General features: G+C 36.2%; 2 protein-coding genes across 8 annotated transcripts in view; one reads left to right on the top strand and one right to left on the bottom strand.

The window, feature by feature from the left end:
- LOC142501960 (uncharacterized) overlaps positions 1 to 184 on the top strand; it is a 48,904-nt gene extending 48,720 nt beyond the window's left edge. For all 7 annotated transcript variants that reach the window (XR_012803606.1, XM_075612595.1, XM_075612596.1 and 4 more), the window contains one exon: positions 1 to 184. This exon is cut by the window's left edge. The gene's annotated coding sequence lies outside the window, so the exon portion shown is untranslated.
- The window catches only part of FOXJ2 (forkhead box J2), a 37,514-nt gene that overhangs the window by 79 nt on the left and 13,656 nt on the right, over positions 1 to 23,779 (bottom strand). Inside the window, 4 exon segments of the mRNA XM_075612602.1 lie at positions 1 to 2,499; positions 4,929 to 5,042; positions 5,343 to 5,561; positions 7,784 to 7,885. The exon segment at positions 1 to 2,499 is cut by the window's left edge and continues 79 nt beyond it. Of these exon segments, the coding sequence (XP_075468717.1) occupies positions 2,393 to 2,499; positions 4,929 to 5,042; positions 5,343 to 5,561; positions 7,784 to 7,885 (542 nt within the window). The 3' untranslated portion in view covers positions 1 to 2,392.

Below are 23,779 nucleotides of genomic sequence, written 5' to 3'. Positions count from 1 at the left end.
TGTCCCTCCCTCTGCAGGGTGACACAGGCAGGAAGGACTTCTGGGACATGAAGTTTGTCGCTCTTACTGCAGTGTAACAGAGAGAAGGGATCAGAGTGCACAAGCTGTGTGACCACCAGCTCCAGCTTTAGTAATATGTATAATATATATATATATATATATTTTTTAATATGCAATAAAATAGATGGCTTTATATAGACACGTTCATGATCTCTTTGCTACCAGTGTTACTCAGACAGGACTTGCAATACTATGAAGCACTCACCCACATAGCAGCTTTCTGCCGATATGTTTAATAAGCGTCTCAGGCCCGGGAGCCTCACTCTGAACAGGATAAAAACATGGAGCGGCGGTCACACAGCACAGAGGGCATCCAACAAAAACAACTCCATCACAACGGCGGCCATATCAATGGGCCCAACACATCCTGCAATTAAAGGCATCGGTTGTGGATTATGCTTGTGGCCACTAAAAAGATGTCCCCCTTCCCTCAGCCACTCCTGTCCCACCTTTGAAAACCCATCTTCGTTTGATAGAACAGCTGGAGCGGAGGAGGGATTTCCACATAGCAATCTTTCTAATGTCATAATGTCACCAGGTCCTGTCCCCCGAGGGGGGGGGGGGGGGGAGAGAATATCCGCAGGTAAAGAGGGCGCAGTGACCCTGTCCGAGGGGAACACGGCCGCTTCTTCAAAACAACATACGCAGAGATGCAGACGCTTAAATGCAGAGAACCAAACAAGGAGGCGACAGTTTGGGGTGAAATCTGACGATATCCAGCTTTTTATCTCCGTGATCCTATAAACACAGATATAGATTTAACCCCCAGGGTCACTTGTAATAGAGGGGGGCTGAGTTGCTTAAACCCCGTACGCAGTCAGTGTGCAGGGCACTACGGCAGGGGAGAGTTGTCAGTGTGCTGTGTCTTATGTGTGGGTTTCTATAAGTGGCCGTATAGTCGGGGTTTCCTCGGTAAAGTAACAAAGGGGGTTTTGTGTAAACTTGAACTTACAACACGCAGAGATGTTTAAGCTGCTCTGTCTGGGTTCTGTAACGAGGGCACGGACCTCTCACTGCATCACTCCCCCCCCCCCCCAATGATCCATGCAGTAAACTCCAACGCCAGAATACAGACTGACCAGTGCTACAATGTCCAGCATCCAACGCACAATCCAAACTGACCGGTGCCGCAAACTCCAACTCAATACCAGCTGACCAGTGCTCACACTCCTGGTGTCGCAGGATAGAGACTGACCAGTGCTCACACTCCTGGTGTCGCAGGATAGAGACTGACCAGTCCCTCATGTCGAGCTCAAACCTTTGTGTTGGGAATTGAAGCGCCGGAGTCCATTCACACAGCGACTAGAAGAGGTTATATCCGGAGTGTTTCCCGCGGGAGCACAATCCTGCAGTGACGACTGTCCATGCATCGCAAGCTTTCGGTAGTTACCGATTTGGGGGGGGATTTATTTTTTGATGCTGGGTACAGGCAGATAGGGGGTTTGCGGCGTGCGGTGCACAATCCCCGCTGTGACCCCAGAGAGATGTCAGCTTTTCAGTTATTTCTTGTGGTTGGCGTTACTTTTAACCCTTGCTGGCAGCATGCACTCCGATGGTTATAGGTTCAAAACGTTGCAGGCTTCTCCAACAGTGAAAGGGTTAACTCTTCACGTGTGATTGGAACTTGAAAGTGCGGTTGACTTTAAAGGATTTCCCATGATATACACCACATTTGTGACGCTGAAAAGATCTGAGAGGATGCAGCGTGTTGAGATTCCTCGGTAGTCAGATTTCTGAGATTTGCCCCTCTCCCCCCCATCCTGCTCTTTTATGCAGAGCAATACGCAGAATCCATGGGAAGCCACTAAGGAATCTCCCATGCTGCCTCGCTCGTGACAACACACTGACATCACAAATCCAAGATGGCTGCTCTGGCGCCAATAATATTTCAGGGTATTTTAACACTTTGTACTGCGCTGTGGTATATGTGTGCTCCATATAAATAAACCATACTGGTAAGAGTTTAATACTCAACCTCAGAAGGGCGCGCCCTCTTCCCTCGGTACACTGGAAGATTTGCCACGGGCTGGGGCACTTGGGCAAAAGGAGCCCCCCTGCTTGTGGGCAGAGGGATCAGAGTTCCTGTTGCTGTCCTGTCCCTCCACCAACATTATCAGGGGGCATTAGGCTGGGGCTGTAAAATAGCAGAGGGGGCTTTTCTCTCAATTTCTTGCCCCCTTCCACTTTGTGAGGGGCGCCCTTAGCCCCTGATTGTCGGGCGATAATATACATTTATATATATATATATTTATACACACGGAGGGATGTTTTACTCCCTCCTATCTTTCGCTTTTTGCTTTGCCCCCCTGGAGGGGGTAAGTAGGCGGAGTCTCTAAGCGATGGAGTCCCAGTCAAAGTCATCCTGAATCTCCTCACTGCTGTGCGTGTAAGGGTGCGTCGGGCGGGGGGGCGGGTATATAGCACGCTGGGGGAGGCGCCCTAGAGAGAGAGAGAGCAGTGTGAGCAACCACCTCAGCACACACTGTCACAGTGTGATCCCCCCCACCACTGTCACAGTGTGTTCCCCCCCCACCACTGTCACAGTGTGATCCCCCCCCACCACTGTCACAGTGTGATCCCCCCCCACCACTGTCACAGTGTGATCCCCCCCCACCACTGTCACAGTGTGATCCCCCCACCACTGTCACAGTGTGATCCCCCCCCACCACTGTCACAGTGTGACCCCCCCCACCATTGTCACAGTGTGATCCCCCCCCACCACTGTCACAGTGTGATCCCCCCCACCACTGTCACAGTGTGATCCCCCCCACCACTGTCACAGTGTGATCCCCCCCCACCACTGACTCAGTGTGATCCCCCCCCACCACTGACTCAGTGTGATCCCCCCCCCACCACTGACTCAGTGTGATCCCCCCCCCACTAACTGTCACAGTGTGATCCCCCCCCCACCACTGACTCAGTGTGATCCCCCCCCACCACTGATTCAGTGTGATCCCCCCCCACTAACTGTCACAGTGTGATCCCCCCCCCACCACTGATTCAGTGTGATCCCCCCCCACTAACTGTCACAGTGTGATCCCCCCCCCACCACTGACTCAGTGTGATCCCCCCCCCACCACTGACTCAGTGTGATCACCCCCCACCACTGACTCAGTGTGATCCCCCCCCACCACTGACTCAGTGTGATCCCCCCCCACTAACTGTCACAGTGTGATCCACCTCCCCCCACCACTGACTGTCACAGTGTGATTCCCCCCCCACCACTGACTCAGTGTGATCCCCCCCACTGACTGTCACAGTGTGATTCCCCCCCCCCCACTGACTCACAGTGTGATCCACCTCCCCCACTGACTGTCACAGTGTGATTCCCCCCCCCCACTGACTGTCACAGTGTGATTCCCCCACCCCCACTGACTGTCACAGTGTGATTCCCCCCCCCACTGACTGTCACAGTGTGATTCCCCCCCACTGACTGTCACAGTGTGATTCCCCCCCCCACTGACTGTCACAGTGTGATTCCCCCCCCACTGACTGTCACAGTGTGATTCTCCCCCCCCCCCCACTGACTGTCACAGTGTGATCCCCCCCCCACTAACTGTCACAGTGTGATTCCCCCCCCCCATTTACTGTCACAGTGTGATTCCCCCCCCCACTGACTGTCACAGTGTGATTCCCCCCCCCCACTGACTGTCACAGTGTGATCCACCTCCCCCCACCACTGTCACAGTGTGATCCACCTCCCCCCACCACTGTCACAGTGTGATCCCCCCCCACTAACTGTCAGTGTGCTTCCCCTCCCCCACTGACTGTCACAGTGTGATCCCCCCCCACTGACTGTCACAGTGTGATCCCCCCCCACTGACTGTCACAGTGTGATTCCCCCCCACTGACTGTCACAGTGTGATTCCCCCCCCCACTGACTGTCACAGTGTGATTCCCCCCCCCCACTGACTGACTCAGTGTGATCCCCCCCCCACTGACTGTCACAGTGTGATCCCCCCCCCCACCGACTGTCACAGTGTGATCCCTACCCCCCACTGCCTGTCTGTCTGAGACCCCACAGCACTGACTGTCACAGTGTGAGCCCTCCTCCCCACCACCACTGACTCACAGTGTGAGCCCTCCCCCCCACCACCACTGACTCACAGTGTGAGCCCTCCCCCCCACCACCACTGACTCACAGTGTGAGCCCTCCCCCCCACCACCAGACTCAGTGTGAGCCGTACCCCCACCACCACTGACTCAAAGTGTGAGCCGTACCCCCACCACTGATTCACAGTGTGAGTCCTCCCCCCCACCACTGACTCAGTGTGAGCTCTCCCCCCCCACCACTGACTCACAGTGTGATCCCCCCCCCACTGACTCCGTGTGAGCCGTACCCCCCCCACTGACTCCGTGTGAGCCGTACCCCCCCCCCACTGACTCCGTGTGAGCCGTACCGTCCCCCCCCACTGACTCAGTATGAGCCGTACCCCCCCCACTGACTCCGTGTGAGCCGTACCGCCCCCCCACCACTGATTTAGTGTGAGCCGTATCTCTGTCCCCCCCACCACCACTGACTGTGTGAGCCGTACCCCCCCTCAGCACTTAGTGTGAGACGTACCCCCCCCCACCACCACTGACTTAATGTGAACTGCATCGCCCCCCCCCCCACCACTGACTGTGTGAGCCATACCCCCCACCACTTAGTGTGAGACGTACCCCCACTACCACTGAATTAGTGTGAGCCCTCCCTCCACCCACCACTGACTTAGTGTGAGCCCTCCCCAGCACTGATGGCCACAGTGTGAGGCCTCTCCCGTGCCCTGTCACAGTGTCACTGATACACACCCCGTCCTGCCCTGTTAACCCCATTTCCCATGTCCTATCAAAGTGAGACCACCACCCACCTCTCAGTGCCCCCTTACCTTGCTGGCTGTATGTGGGGGGTGCCTGGGTTTGGATGGGGTAACCCGGGGGGGCAGTGAAAGGAGTCGGACCGCAGGACACGGAGGAGGGCTGATTCTGTCCGTAAGAGTTTACTGGAGCGGGGGAGAGACGAGGGTTCAGAGGGGTGCGGTAAATCTCTCTCCCATCCCTCCCATTATTGTTCTGTCTCTCCATATTTTTGCGTTCTCATCCTCTCTTTCCCTCCTCCTTTTCTCTGCTGCCCCTTCTCTCTACACCTCCCCACTCCCTCGCCACTCTTCTTTTCCCCCCTCCCCATCCTCCCCTTCCACTGTTCTACCTTCCTCTTAGTCTTTTCTCTCCATCATCCTCCCTCTGCTCACTCCCCCCACTTCTCTCCTGTTGAACCCCCTCTTTTCTCCACTCTCTCTCACCTGTCATGGCGTGCCCAGGTTTCGATCCCCTGAGTGCGCAGGCACTGCTGTTGGTGGGGGGCAGACAGGGCGCCTGGCAGGAAGGAGGTTGCCCGTGTGGAGGAGGCAGTAGCCCGGTCTGACTCAGCAGGTGGCTCAGAGAGTCACACAAGTTGGCAATGTGATGCTGATCCAGGCTCCAGTTCTTCTGCTCCGCCTGACGCAGGCTCTCCATGAGGTCTGGGGGCAGAGGGCAGGGTTCAAGCACTCAGAGGGACATGTGTCAGGGGTCACAATATCTACCCATCCCTCTCACCTTTTTCCTGCACCTCCCCCAGCACAGATTCCCCCCACATCTTTCCTTTCCATCTCTCTCCACATTCTCTCTGACCCCCTGTGAATTCTCACTCTAGCTCCATAACCTCTCCCATTCTCTCCTCTTCCCCTTTCTCCATTCCTATCCTCCCTATGTACACCTCTCCCATTCTCTCCTCTTCCCCTTTCTCCATTCCTATCCTCCCTATGTACACCTCTCCCATTCCCTCCTCTCCCCCCTTCTCCATTCCTATCCTCCCTATGTACACCTCTCCCATTCTCTCCTCTCCCCCCTTCTCCGTTCCTATCCTCCCTATGTACACCTCTCCCATTCCCTCCTCTTCCCCCTTCTCCATTCCTATCCTCCCTATGTACACCTCTCCCATTCCCTCCTCTTCCCCCTTCTCCATTCCTATCCTCCCTATGTACACCTCTCCCATTCTCTCCTCCCCCCTTCTCCATTCCTATCCTCCCTATGTACACCTCTCCCATTCTCTCCTCTTCCCCCTTCTCCGTTCCTATCCTCCCTATGTACACCTCTCCCATTCTCTCCTCTTCCCCCTTCTCCGTTCCTTTCCTCCCTATGTACACCTCTCCCATTCCCTCCTCTTCCCCTTCTCCATTCCTATCCTCTCTATGTACACCTCTCCCATTCTCTCCTCTTCCCCCTTCTCCATTCCTATCCTCTCTATGTACACCTCTCCCATTCCCTCCTCTCCCCCTTCTCTATTCCTATCCTCCCTATGTACACCTCTCCCATTCTCTCCTCTCCCCCCTTCTCCGTTCCTATCCTCCTTATGTACACCTCTCCCATTCCCTCCTCTTCCCCCTTCTCCATTCCTATCCTCCCTGTGTACACCTCTCCCATTCCCTCCTCTTCCCCCTTCTCCATTCCTATCCTCCCTATGTACACCTCTCCCATTCTCTCCTCTCCCCCTTCTCCATTCCTATCCTCCCTATGTACACCTCTCCCATTCTCTCCTCTCCCCCCTTCTCCATTCCTATCCTCTCTATGTACACCTCTCCCATTCTCTCCTCTTCCCCCTTCTCCATTCCTATCCTCTCTATGTACACCTCTCCCATTCTCTCCTCTTCCCCCTTCTCCATTCCTATCCTCTCTATGTACACCTCTCCCATTCCCTCCTCTCCCCCCTTCTCCATTCCTATCCTCCCTATGTACACCTCTCCCATTCTCTCCTCTTCCCCCTTCTCCATTCCTATCCTCTATGTACACCTCTCCCATTCTCTCCTCTTCCCCCTTCTCCATTCCTATCCTCCCTATGTACACCTCTCCCATTCTCTCCTCTTCCCCCTTCTCCATTCCTATCCTCCCTATGTACACCTCTCCCATTCTCTCCTCTTCCCCCTTCTCCATTCCTATCCTCTCTATATACACCTCTCCCATTCTCTCCTCTTCCCCCTTCTCCATTCCTATCCTCTCTATGTACACCTCTCCCATTCCCTCCTCTCCCCCCTTCTCTATTCCTATCCTCCCTATGTACACCTCTCCCATTCTCTCCTCTCCCCCTTCTCCGTTCCTATCCTCCCTATGTACACCTCTCCCATTCTCTCCTCTCCCCTCTTCTCCGTTCCTATCCTCCCTATGTACACCTCTCCCATTCCCTCCTCTTCCCCCTTCTCCATTCCTATCCTCCCTATGTACACCTCTCCCATTCTCTCCTCTCCCCCCTTCTCCGTTCCTATCCTCCCTATGTACACCTCTCCCATTCTCTCCTCTCCCCCCTTCTCCGTTCCTATCCTCCCTATGTACACCTCTCCCATTCTCTCCTCTTCCCCCTTCTCCATTCCTATCCTCTATGTACACCTCTCCCATTCTCTCCTCTTCCCCCTTCTCCGTTCCTATCCTTTCTATTTACACGTCTCCCCCTCTCTCCTCTGCCTCTTCCTCCCTATCCTTCTGTCTCTATCCCCCCTCCACGCATCTGTTTCTTCCTTCCTCACTCTATCCCCCTCACCATCCTTTTCAGTCTCCGAGGGCCCAGGAGTCCGTGACTAATTAGGTTGTTGAGCAATGGCTCTCTCCTTCCACCCCCCCCCCCCTTGTTGGTGGCCCTGCTATCTCCCTTCTACCTCTCCTCCCCGTCTCTTTTCATTCATTCCCCCCTTCCTTTCCCTCTGTTAATCACCTGAGAACTGGGACAAATCCACATTGGACCAGTCCAGGCTGCTGACAATCTTGAAGCTCTCCTTTAGTGAGTCAATGTTTGAGCACCAATCACTGGGGAGCCCTGGGGGGGAAATGGGTGGTGAGGAACAATGGGTGGTGAGTGTGAGCTCAGTAGCCAAGTCATTAAGCCATGTTCTGTATTATAAGCTCTGTATCTATATATCTATTAGAGCGAATGCTCTGTATCACAATTTGTTGTGCTGTGGGTTATTGGAATAAATGTTAACATTTTTATATTTGGGTTGTTTCTGTGATTGTACTTAGGGACAAACCACCCTTTTAGAGTGGTTTGTGAGGTTGCCGTGCAGGTGTGCGCGCTAATCCCTTCATAAAATATTGTCTCTTATATATATATATATTAATATATATTAATATATATATATATATATATATATATATACATACAAACATACATTACATTAGTGTCAGCTCTTTATCTATATACATCAGTGTAAGCTCTGTATCTATATACATTAGTGTAAGGTCTGTATCTATATACATTAGTGTAAGATCTGTATCTATATACATTAGTGTAAGGTCTATCTATATACATTAGTGTAAGATCTGTATCTATATACATTAGTGTAATATCTGTATCTATATACATTAGTGTAAGCTCTGTATCTATATACATCAGTGTAAGCTCTGTATCTATATACATTAGTGTAAGGTCTGTATCTATATACATTAGTGTAAGATCTGTATCTATATACATTAGTGTAAGGTCTATCTATATACATTAGTGTAAGATCTGTATCTATATACATTAGTGTAAGATCTGTATCTATATACATTAGTGTAAGATCTGTATCTATATACATTAGTGTAAGATCTGTATCTATATACATTAGTGTAAGATCTGTATCTATATACATTTGTGTAAGATCTGTATCTATATACATTAGATTGTAAGCTCTGTATCTATATACATTAGTGTAAGATCTGTATCTATATACATTAGTGTAAGATCTGAATCTATATACATTAGTGTAAGATCTGTATCTATATACATTAGTGTTAGCTCTGTATCTATATACATTAGTGTAAGATCTGTATCTATATACATTAGTGTAAGCTCTGTATCTATATACATTAGTGTAAGATCTGTATGTATATACATTAGTGTAAGATCTGTATCTATATACATTAGTGTAAGATCTGTATCTATATACATTAGTGTAAGATCTGTATCTATATACATTAGTGTAAGATGTGTATCTATATACATTAGTGTAAGATCTGTATCTATATACATTAGTGTAAGATCTGTATCTATATACATTAGTGTAAGCTCTGTATCTATATACATTAGTGTAAGATCTGTATCTATATACATTAGTGTAAGATCTGTATCTATATACATTAGTGTAAGATCTGTATCTATATACATTAGTGTAAGATCTGTATCTATATACATTAGTGTAAGCTCTGTATCTATATACATTAGTGTAAGATCTGTATCTATATACATTAGTGTAAGATCTGTATCTATATACATTAGTGTAAGATCTGTATCTATATACATTAGTGTAAGATCTGTATCTATATACATTAGTGTAAGATCTGTATCTATATACATTAGTGTAAGCTCTGTATCTATATACATTAGTGTAAGATCTGTATCTATATACATTAGTGTAAGGTCTATCTATATACATTAGTGTAAGATCTGTATCTATATACATTAGTGTAATATCTGTATCTATATACATTAGTGTAAGCTCTGTATCTATATACATCAGTGTAAGCTCTGTATCTATATACATTAGTGTAAGGTCTGTATCTATATACATTAGTGTAAGATCTGTATCTATATACATTAGTGTAAGGTCTATCTATATACATTAGTGTAAGATCTGTATCTATATACATTAGTGTAAGATCTGTATCTATATACATTAGTGTAAGATCTGTATCTATATACATTAGTGTAAGATCTGTATCTATATACATTAGTGTAAGATCTGTATCTATATACATTTGTGTAAGATCTGTATCTATATACATTAGATTGTAAGCTCTGTATCTATATACATTAGTGTAAGATCTGTATCTATATACATTAGTGTAAGATCTGAATCTATATACATTAGTGTAAGATCTGTATCTATATACATTAGTGTTAGCTCTGTATCTATATACATTAGTGTAAGATCTGTATCTATATACATTAGTGTAAGCTCTGTATCTATATACATTAGTGTAAGATCTGTATGTATATACATTAGTGTAAGATCTGTATCTATATACATTAGTGTAAGATCTGTATCTATATACATTAGTGTAAGATCTGTATCTATATACATTAGTGTAAGATGTGTATCTATATACATTAGTGTAAGATCTGTATCTATATACATTAGTGTAAGATCTGTATCTATATACATTAGTGTAAGCTCTGTATCTATATACATTAGTGTAAGATCTGTATCTATATACATTAGTGTAAGATCTGTATCTATATACATTAGTGTAAGATCTGTATCTATATACATTAGTGTAAGATCTGTATCTATATACATTAGTGTAAGCTCTGTATCTATATACATTAGTGTAAGATCTGTATCTATATACATTAGTGTAAGATCTGTATCTATATACATTAGTGTAAGATCTGTATCTATATACATTAGTGTAAGATCTGTATCTATATACATTAGTGTAAGATCTGTATCTATATACATTAGTGTAAGATCTGTATCTATATACATTAGTGTAAGATCTGTATCTATATACATTAGTGTAAGATCTGTATCTATATACATTAGTGTAAGATCTGTATCTATATACATTAGTGTAAGGTCTGTATCTATATACATTAGTGTAAGATCTGTATCTATATACATTAGTGTAAGGTCTATCTATATACATTAGTGTAAGATCTGTATCTATATACATTAGTGTAAGATCTGTATCTATATACATTAGTGTAAGATCTGTATCTATATACATTAGTGTAAGATCTGTATCTATATACATTAGTGTAAGATCTGTATCTATATACATTTGTGTAAGATCTGTATCTATATACATTAGATTGTAAGCTCTGTATCTATATACATTAGTGTAAGATCTGTATCTATATACATTAGTGTAAGATCTGAATCTATATACATTAGTGTAAGATCTGTATCTATATACATTAGTGTTAGCTCTGTATCTATATACATTAGTGTAAGATCTGTATCTATATACATTAGTGTAAGCTCTGTATCTATATACATTAGTGTAAGATCTGTATGTATATACATTAGTGTAAGATCTGTATCTATATACATTAGTGTAAGATCTGTATCTATATACATTAGTGTAAGATCTGTATCTATATACATTAGTGTAAGATGTGTATCTATATACATTAGTGTAAGATCTGTATCTATATACATTAGTGTAAGATCTGTATCTATATACATTAGTGTAAGCTCTGTATCTATATACATTAGTGTAAGATCTGTATCTATATACATTAGTGTAAGATCTGTATCTATATACATTAGTGTAAGATCTGTATCTATATACATTAGTGTAAGATCTGTATCTATATACATTAGTGTAAGCTCTGTATCTATATACATTAGTGTAAGATCTGTATCTATATACATTAGTGTAAGATCTGTATCTATATACATTAGTGTAAGATCTGTATCTATATACATTAGTGTAAGATCTGTATCTATATACATTAGTGTAAGATCTGTATCTATATACATTAGTGTAAGATCTGTATCTATATACATTAGTGTAAGATCTGTATCTATATACATTAGTGTAATATCTGTATCTATATACATTAGTGTAAGATCTGTATCTATATACATTAGTGTAAGCTCTGTATCTATATACATTAGTGTAAGATCTGTATCTATATACATTAGTGTAAGATCTGTATCTATATACATTAGTGTAAGATCTGTATCTATATACATTAGTGTAAGATCTGTATCTATATACATTAGTGTAAGCTCTGTATCTATATACATTAGTGTAAGATCTGTATCTATATACATTAGTGTAAGATCTGTATCTATATACATTAGTGTAAGATCTGTATCTATATACATTAGTGTAAGCTCTGTATCTATATACATTAGTGTAAGCTCTGTATCTATATACATTAGTGTAAGATCTGTATCTATATACATTAGTGTAAGATCTGTATCTATATACATTAGTGTAAGATCTGTATCTATATACATTAGTGTAAGCTCTGTATCTATATACATTAGTGTAAGCTCTGTATCTATATACATTAGTGTAAGATCTGTATCTATATACATTAGTGTAAGATCTGTATCTATATACATTAGTGTAAGATCTGTATCTATATACATTAGTGTAAGATCTGTATCTATATACATTAGTGTAATATCTGTATCTATATACATTAGTGTAAGATCTGTATCTATATACATTAGTGTAATATCTGTATCTATATACATTAGTGTAAGATCTGTATCTATATACATTAGTGTAAGCTCTGTATCTATATACATTAGTGTAAGATCTGTATGTATATACATTAGTGTAAGATCTGTATCTATATACATTAGTGTAAGCTCTGTATCTATATACATTAGTGTAAGATCTGTATCTATATACATTAGATTGTAAGCTCTGTATCTATATACATTAGTGTAAGATCTGTATCTATATACATTAGTGTAAGATCTGTATCTATATACATTAGTGTAAGATCTGTATCTATATACATTAGTGTAAGATCTGTATCTATATACATTAGTGTAAGATCTGTATCTATATACATTAGTGTAAGATCTGTATCTATATACATTAGTGTAAGCTCTGTATCTATATACATTAGTGTAAGATCTGTATCTATATACATTAGTGTAAGCTCTGTATCTATATACATTAGTGTAAGCTCTGTATCTATATACATTAGTGTAAGATCTGTATCTGTATACATTAGTGTAATATCTGTATCTGTATACATTAGTGTAATATCTGTATCTGTATACATTAGTGTAAGATCTGTATCTGTATACATTAGTGTAAGATCTGTATCTGTATACATTAGTGTAAGATCTGTATCTGTATACATTAGTGTAAGATCTGTATCTGTATACATTAGTGTAAGATCTGTATCTGTATACATTAGTGTAAGATCTGTATCTGTATACATTAGTGTAAGATCTGTATGTATATACATTAGTGTAAGATCTGCATGTATATACATTAGTGTAAGATCTGCATCTATATACATTAGTGTAAGCTCTGTATCTATATACATTAGTGTAAGATCTGTATCTATATACATTAGTGTAAGCTCTGTATCTATATACATTAGTGTAAGATCTGTATGTATATACATTAGTGTAAGATCTGTATGTATATACATTAGTGTAAGCTCTGTATCTATATACATTAGTGTAAGATCTGTATCTATATACATTAGATTGTAAGCTCTGTATCTATATACATTAGTGTAAGATCTGTATCTATATACATTAGTGTAAGATCTGTATCTAGATACATTAGTGTAAGATCTGTATCTATATACATTAGTGTAAGATCTGTATCTATATACATTAGTGTAAGCTCTGTATCTATATACATTAGTGTAAGATCTGTATCTATATACATTAGTGTAAGATCTGTATCTATATACATTAGTGTAAGATCTGTATCTATATACATTAGTGTAAGCTCTGTATCTATATACATTAGTGTAAGCTCTGTATCTATATACATTAGTGTAAGCTCTGTATCTATATACATTAGTGTAAGATCTGTATCTATATACATTAGTGTAAGATCTGTATCTATATACATTAGTGTAAGATCTGTATCTATATACATTAGTGTAAGATCTGTATCTATATACATTAGTGTAAGATCTGTATCTATATACATTAGTGTAAGATCTGTATCTATATACATTAGTGTAAGATCTGTATCTATATACATTAGTGTAAGATCTGTATCTATATACATTAGTGTAATATCTGTATCTATATACATTAGTGTAAGATCTGTATCTATATACATTAGTGTAAGCTCTGTATCTATATACATTAGTGTAAGATCTGTATCTATATACATTAGTGTAAGATCTGTATCTATATACATTAGTGTAAGATCTGTATCTATATACATTAGTGTAAGCTCTGTATCTATATACATTAGTGTAAGCTCTGTATCTATATACATTAGTGTAAGATCTGTATCTATATACATTAGTGTAAGATCTGTATCTATATACATTAGTGTAAGATCTGTATCTATATACATTAGTGTAAGCTCTGTATCTATATACATTAGTGTAAGATCTGTATCTATATACATTAGTGTAATATCTGTATCTATATACATTAGTGTAAGATCTGTATCTATATACATTAGTGTAAGCTCTGTATCTATATACATTAGTGTAAGCTCTGTATCTATATACATTAGTGTAAGATCTGTATCTATATACATTAGATTGTAAGCTCTGTATCTATATACATTAGTGTAATATCTGTATCTATATACATTAGTGTAAGCTCTGTATCTATATACATTAGTGTAATATCTGTATCTATATACATTAGTGTAAGATCTGTATCTATATACATTAGTGTAATATCTGTATCTATATACATTAGTGTAAGATCTGTATCTATATACATTAGTGTAAGCTCTGTATCTATATACATTAGTGTAAGATCTGTATGTATATACATTAGTGTAAGATCTGTATCTATATACATTAGTGTAAGCTCTGTATCTATATACATTAGTGTAAGATCTGTATCTATATACATTAGATTGTAAGCTCTGTATCTATATACATTAGTGTAAGATCTGTATCTATATACATTAGTGTAAGATCTGTATCTATATACATTAGTGTAAGATCTGTATCTATATACATTAGTGTAAGATCTGTATCTATATACATTAGTGTAAGATCTGTATCTATATACATTAGTGTAAGATCTGTATCTATATACATTAGTGTAAGATCTGTATCTATATACATTAGTGTAAGATCTGTATCTATATACATTAGTGTAAGATCTGTATCTATATACATTAGTGTAAGCTCTGTATCTATATACATTAGTGTAAGATCTGTATCTGTATACATTAGTGTAATATCTGTATCTGTATACATTAGTGTAATATCTGTATCTGTATACATTAGTGTAAGATCTGTATCTGTATACATTAGTGTAAGATCTGTATCTGTATACATTAGTGTAAGATCTGTATCTGTATACATTAGTGTAAGATCTGTATCTGTATACATTAGTGTAAGATCTGTATCTGTATACATTAGTGTAAGATCTGTATCTGTATACATTAGTGTAAGATCTGTATGTATATAGATTAGTGTAAGATCTGTATGTATATACATTAGTGTAAGATCTGCATCTATATACATTAGTGTTAGCTCTGTATCTATATACATTATTGTAAGATCTGTATCTATATACATTAGTGTAAGCTCTGTATCTATATACATTAGTGTAAGATCTGTATGTATATACATTAGTGTAAGATCTGTATGTATATACATTAGTGTAAGCTCTGTATCTATATACATTAGTGTAAGATCTGTATCTATATACATTAGATTGTAAGCTCTGTATCTATATACATTAGTGTAAGATCTGTATCTATATACATTAGTGTAAGATCTGTATCTATATACATTAGTGTAAGATCTGTATCTATATACATTAGTGTAAGATCTGTATCTATATACATTAGTGTAAGATCTGTATCTATATACATTAGTGTAAGCTCTGTATCTATATACATTAGTGTAAGATCTGTATCTATATACATTAGTGTAAGATCTGTATCTATATACATTAGTGTAAGATCTGTATCTATATACATTAGTGTAAGATCTGTATCTATATACATTAGTGTAAGCTCTGTATCTATATACATTAGTGTAAGATCTGTATCTATATACATTAGTGTAAGATCTGTATCTATATACATTAGTGTAAGATCTGTATCTATATACATTAGTGTAATATCTGTATCTATATACATTAGTGTAAGATCTGTATCTATATACATTAGTGTAAGCTCTGTATCTATATACATTAGTGTAAGATCTGTATCTATATACATTAGTGTAAGATCTGTATCTATATACATTAGTGTAAGATCTGTATCTATATACATTAGTGTAAGATCTGTATCTATATACATTAGTGTAAGCTCTGTATCTATATACATTAGTGTAAGATCTGTATCTATATACATTAGTGTAAGATCTGTATCTATATACATTAGTGTAAGATCTGTATCTATATACATTAGTGTAAGATCTGTATCTATATACATTAGTGTAAGATCTGTATCTATATACATTAGTGTAAGCTCTGTATCTATATACATTAGATTGTAAGCTCTGTATCTATATACATTAGTGTAATATCTGTATCTATATACATTAGTGTAAGATCTGTATCTATATACATTAGTGTAATATCTGTATCTATATACATTAGTGTAAGATCTGTATCTATATACATTAGTGTAATCTCTGTATCTATATACATTAGTGTAAGATCTGTATGTATATACATTAGTGTAAGATCTGTATCTATATACATTAGTGTAAGCTCTGTATGTATATACATTAGTGTAAGATCTGTATCTATATACATTAGATTGTAAGCTCTGTATCTATATACATTAGTGTAAGATCTGTATCTATATACATTAGTGTAAGATCTGTATCTATATACATTAGTGTAATATCTGTATCTATATACATTAGTGTAAGATCTGTATCTATATACATTAGTGTAAGATCTGTATCTATATACATTAGTGTAAGATCTGTATCTATATACATTAGTGTAAGCTCTGTATCTATATACATTAGTGTAAGATCTGCATCTATATACATTAGTGTAAGCTCTGTATCTATATACATTAGTGTAAGATCTGTATCTATATACATTAGTGTAAGATCTGTATCTATATACATTAGTGTAATATCTGTATCTGTATACATTAGTGTAATATCTGTATCTGTATACATTAGTGTAAGATCTGTATCTGTATACATTAGTGTAAGATCTGTATCTGTATACATTAGTGTAAGATCTGTATCTGTATACATTAGTGTAAGATCTGTATCTGTATACATTAGTGTAAGATCTGTATCTGTATACATTAGTGTAAGATCTGTATCTGTATACATTAGTGTAAGATCTGTATCTATATACATTAGTGTAAGATCTGTATGTATATACATTAGTGTAAGCTCTGTATCTATATACATTAGTGTAAGATCTGTATCTATATACATTAGATTGTAAGCTCTGTATCTATATACATTAGTGTAAGATCTGTATCTATATACATTAGTGTAAGATCTGTATCTAGATACATTAGTGTAAGATCTGTATCTATATACATTAGATTGTAAGCTCTGTATCTATATACATTAGTGTAAGATCTGTATCTATATACATTAGTGTAAGATCTGTATCTATATACATTAGTGTAAGATCTGTATCTATATACATTAGTGTAAGATCTGTATCTATATACATTAGTGTAAGATCTGTATCTATATACATTAGTGTAAGCTCTGTATCTATATACATTAGTGTAAGATCTGTATCTATATACATTAGTGTAAGATCTGTATCTATATACATTAGTGTAAGATCTGTATCTATATACATTAGTGTAAGATCTGTATCTATATACATTAGTGTAAGCTCTGTATCTATATACATTAGTGTAAGATCTGTATCTATATACATTAGTGTAAGATCTGTATCTATATACATTAGTGTAAGATCTGTATCTATATACATTAGTGTAATATCTGTATCTATATACATTAGTGTAAGATCTGTATCTATATACATTAGTGTAAGCTCTGTATCTATATACATTAGTGTAAGATCTGTATCTATATACATTAGTGTAAGATCTGTATCTATATACATTAGTGTAAGATCTGTATCTATATACATTAGTGTAAGCTCTGTATCTATATACATTAGTGTAAGATCTGTATCTATATACATTAGTGTAAGATCTGTATCTATATACATTAGTGTAAGATCTGTATCTATATACATTAGTGTAAGATCTGTATCTATATACATTAGTGTAAGATCTGTATCTATATACATTAGTGTAAGCTCTGTATCTATATACATTAGATTGTAAGCTCTGTATCTATATACATTAGTGTAATATCTGTATCTATATACATTAGTGTAAGATCTGTATCTATATACATTAGTGTAATATCTGTATCTATATACATTAGTGTAAGATCTGTATCTATATACATTAGTGTAATCTCTGTATCTATATACATTAGTGTAAGATCTGTATGTATATACATTAGTGTAAGATCTGTATCTATATACATTAGTGTAAGCTCTGTATGTATATACATTAGTGTAAGATCTGTATCTATATACATTAGATTGTAAGCTCTGTATCTATATACATTAGTGTAAGATCTGTATCTATATACATTAGTGTAAGATCTGTATCTATATACATTAGTGTAATATCTGTATCTATATACATTAGTGTAAGATCTGTATCTATATACATTAGTGTAAGATCTGTATCTATATACATTAGTGTAAGATCTGTATCTATATACATTAGTGTAAGCTCTGCATCTATATACATTAGTGTAAGATCTGCATCTATATACATTAGTGTAAGCTCTGTATCTATATACATTAGTGTAAGATCTGTATCTATATACATTAGTGTAAGATCTGTATCTATATACATTAGTGTAATATCTGTATCTGTATACATTAGTGTAATATCTGTATCTGTATACATTAGTGTAAGATCTGTATCTGTATACATTAGTGTAAGATCTGTATCTGTATACATTAGTGTAAGATCTGTATCTGTATACATTAGTGTAAGATCTGTATCTGTATACATTAGTGTAAGATCTGTATCTATATACATTAGTGTAAGATCTGTATCTATATACATTAGTGTAAGATCTGTATGTATATACATTAGTGTAAGATCTGTATGTATATACATTAGTGTAAGATCTGCATCTATATACATTAGTGTAAGCTCTGTATCTATATACATTAGTGTAAGATCTGCATCTATATACATTAGTGTAAGATCTGTATCTATATACATTAGTGTAAGATCTGTATCTATATACATTAGTGTAAGATCTGTATCTATATACATTAGTGTAAGCTCTGTATCTATATACATTAGTGTAAGATCTGTATCTATATACATTAGTGTAAGATCTGTATCTATATACATTAGTGTAAGATCTGTATCTATATACATTAGTGTAAGATCTGTATCTATATACATTAGTGTAAGATCTGTATCTATATACATTAGTGTAAGCTCTGTATCTATATACATTAGATTGTAAGCTCTGTATCTATATACATTAGTGTAATATCTGTATCTATATACATTAGTGTAAGATCTGTATCTATATACATTAGTGTAATATCTGTATCTATATACATTAGTGTAAGATCTGTATCTATATACATTAGTGTAATCTCTGTATCTATATACATTAGTGTAAGATCTGTATGTATATACATTAGTGTAAGATCTGTATCTATATACATTAGTGTAAGCTCTGTATGTATATACATTAGTGTAAGATCTGTATCTATATACATTAGATTGTAAGCTCTGTATCTATATACATTAGTGTAAGATCTGTATCTATATACATTAGTGTAAGATCTGTATCTATATACATTAGTGTAATATCTGTATCTATATACATTAGTGTAAGATCTGTATCTATATACATTAGTGTAAGATCTGTATCTATATACATTAGTGTAAGATCTGTATCTATATACATTAGTGTAAGCTCTGTATCTATATACATTAGTGTAAGATCTGCATCTATATACATTAGTGTAAGCTCTGTATCTATATACATTAGTGTAAGATCTGTATCTATATACATTAGTGTAAGATCTGTATCTATATACATTAGTGTAATATCTGTATCTGTATACATTAGTGTAATATCTGTATCTGTATACATTAGTGTAAGATCTGTATCTGTATACATTAGTGTAAGATCTGTATCTGTATACATTAGTGTAAGATCTGTATCTGTATACATTAGTGTAAGATCTGTATCTATATACATTAGTGTAAGATCTGTATCTATATACATTAGTGTAAGATCTGTATCTATATACATTAGTGTAAGATCTGTATGTATATACATTAGTGTAAGATCTGTATGTATATACATTAGTGTAAGATCTGCATCTATATACATTAGTGTAAGCTCTGTATCTATATACATTAGTGTAAGATCTGCATCTATATACATTAGTGTAAGCTCTGTATCTATATACATTAGTGTAAGATCTGTATGTATATACATTAGTGTAAGATCTGTATGTATATACATTAGTGTAAGATCTGTATCTATATACATTAGTGTAAGCTCTGTATCTATATACATTAGTGTAAGATCTGTATCTATATACATTAGATTGTAAGCTCTGTATCTATATACATTACTGTAAGATCTGTATCTATATACATTAGTGTAAGATCTGTATCTATATACATTAGTGTAAGATCTGTATCTATATACATTAGTGTAAGATCTGTATGTATATACATTAGTGTAAGATCTGTATCTATATACATTAGTGTAAGATCTGTATCTATATACATTAGTGTAAGCTCTGTATCTATATACATTAGTGTAAGATCTGTATCTATATACATTAGATTGTAAGCTCTGTATCTATATACATTAGTGTAAGACCTGTATCTATATACATTAGTGTAAGATCTGTATCTATATACATTAGTGTAATATCTGTATCTGTATACATTAGTGTAATATCTGTATCTGTATACATTAGTGTAAGATCTGTATCTATATACATTAGTGTAAGATCTGTATCTATATACATTAGTGTAAGATCTGTATCTATATACATTAGTGTAAGATCTGTATCTATATACATTAGTGTAAGATCTGTATCTATATACATTAGTGTAAGATCTGTATCTATATACATTAGTGTAAGATCTGTATCTATATACATTAGTGTAAGATCTGCATCTATATACATTAGTGTAAGCTCTGTATCTATATACATTAGTGTAAGATCTGTATCTATATACATTAGTGTAAGATCTGTATCTATATACATTAGTGTAAGATCTGTATCTATATACATTAGTGTAAGATCTGTATCTATATACATTAGATTGTAAGCTCTGTATCTATATACATTAGTGTAAGATCTGTATCTGTATACATTAGTGTAAGATCTGTATCTGTATACATTAGTGTAAGATCTGTATCTATATACATTAGTGTAAGATCTGTATCTATATACATTAGTGTAAGATCTGTTTCTATATACATTAGTGTAAGATCTGTATCTATATACATTAGTGTAATATCTGTATCTGTATACATTAGTGTAAGATCTGTATGTATATACATTAGTGTAAGCTCTGTATCTATATACATTAGTGTAAGATCTGTATCTATATACATTAGTGTAAGATCTGTATCTATATACATTAGTGTAATATCTGTATCTATATACATTAGTGTAAGATCTGTATCTATATACATTAGTGTAAGCTCTGTATCTATATACATTAGTGTAAGATCTGTATCTATATACATTAGTGTAAGATCTGTATCTATATACATTAGTGTAAGATCTGTATCTATATACATTAGTGTAAGATCTGTATGTATATACATTAGTGTAAGATCTGTATGTATATACATTAGTGTAAGATCTGTATGTATATACATTAGTGTAAGCTCTGTATCTATATACATTAGTGTAAGATCTGTATCTATATACATTAGATTGTAAGCTCTGTATCTATATACATTAGTGTAAGATCTGTATCTATATACATTAGTGTAAGATCTGTATCTATATACATTAGTGTAAGATCTGTATCTATATACATTAGTGTAAGATCTGTATCTATATACATTAGTGTAAGATCTGTATCTATATACATTAGTGTAAGCTCTGTATCTATATACATTAGTGTAAGATCTGTATCTATATACATTAGTGTAAGATCTGTATCTATATACATTAGTGTAAGATCTGTATCTATATACATTAGTGTAAGCTCTGTATCTATATACATTAGTGTAAGATCTGTATCTATATACATTAGTGTAAGATCTGTATCTATATACATTAGTGTAAGATCTGTATCTATATACATTAGTGTAATATCTGTATCTATATACATTAGTGTAAGATCTGTATCTATATACATTAGTGTAAGCTCTGTATCTATATACATTAGTGTAAGATCTGTATCTATATACATTAGTGTAAGATCTGTATCTATATACATTAGTGTAAGATCTGTATCTATATACATTAGTGTAAGATCTGTATCTATATACATTAGTGTAAGCTCTGTATCTATATACATTAGTGTAAGATCTGTATCTATATACATTAGTGTAAGATCTGTATCTATATACATTAGTGTAAGATCTGTATCTATATACATTAGTGTAAGATCTGTATCTATATACATTAGTGTAAGATCTGTATCTATATACATTAGTGTAAGCTCTGTATCTATATACATTAGATTGTAAGCTCTGTATCTATATACATTAGTGTAATATCTGTATCTATATACATTAGTGTAAGATCTGTATCTATATACATTAGTGTAATATCTGTATCTATATACATTAGTGTAAGATCTGTATCTATATACATTAGTGTAATCTCTGTATCTATATACATTAGTGTAAGATCTGTATGTATATACATTAGTGTAAGATCTGTATCTATATACATTAGTGTAAGCTCTGTATGTATATACATTAGTGTAAGATCTGTATCTATATACATTAGATTGTAAGCTCTGTATCTATATACATTAGTGTAAGATCTGTATCTATATACATTAGTGTAAGATCTGTATCTATATACATTAGTGTAATATCTGTATCTATATACATTAGTGTAAGATCTGTATCTATATACATTAGTGTAAGATCTGTATCTATATACATTAGTGTAAGATCTGTATCTATATACATTAGTGTAAGCTCTGTATCTATATACATTAGTGTAAGATCTGCATCTATATACATTAGTGTAAGCTCTGTATCTATATACATTAGTGTAAGATCTGTATCTATATACATTAGTGTAAGATCTGTATCTATATACATTAGTGTAATATCTGTATCTGTATACATTAGTGTAATATCTGTATCTGTATACATTAGTGTAAGATCTGTATCTGTATACATTAGTGTAAGATCTGTATCTGTATACATTAGTGTAAGATCTGTATCTGTATACATTAGTGTAAGATCTGTATCTGTATACATTAGTGTAAGATCTGTATCTATATACATTAGTGTAAGATCTGTATCTATATACATTAGTGTAAGATCTGTATGTATATACATTAGTGTAAGATCTGTATGTATATACATTAGTGTAAGATCTGCATCTATATACATTAGTGTAAGCTCTGTATCTATATACATTAGTGTAAGATCTGCATCTATATACATTAGTGTAAGATCTGTATCTATATACATTAGTGTAGATCTGTATCTATATACATTAGTGTAAGATCTGTATCTATATACATTAGTGTAAGCTCTGTATCTATATACATTAGTGTAAGATCTGTATCTATATACATTAGTGTAAGATCTGTATCTATATACATTAGTGTAAGATCTGTATCTATATACATTAGTGTAAGATCTGTATCTATATACATTAGTGTAAGATCTGTATCTATATACATTAGTGTAAGCTCTGTATCTATATACATTAGATTGTAAGCTCTGTATCTATATACATTAGTGTAATATCTGTATCTATATACATTAGTGTAAGATCTGTATCTATATACATTAGTGTAATATCTGTATCTATATACATTAGTGTAAGATCTGTATCTATATACATTA

The sequence above is a fragment of the Ascaphus truei genome, chromosome 8 (genome assembly GCF_040206685.1).
Source record: "Ascaphus truei isolate aAscTru1 chromosome 8, aAscTru1.hap1, whole genome shotgun sequence".
Lineage (NCBI taxonomy): Eukaryota > Metazoa > Chordata > Amphibia > Anura > Ascaphidae > Ascaphus > Ascaphus truei.
This window is presented reverse-complemented; position numbering and strand designations above follow the sequence as displayed.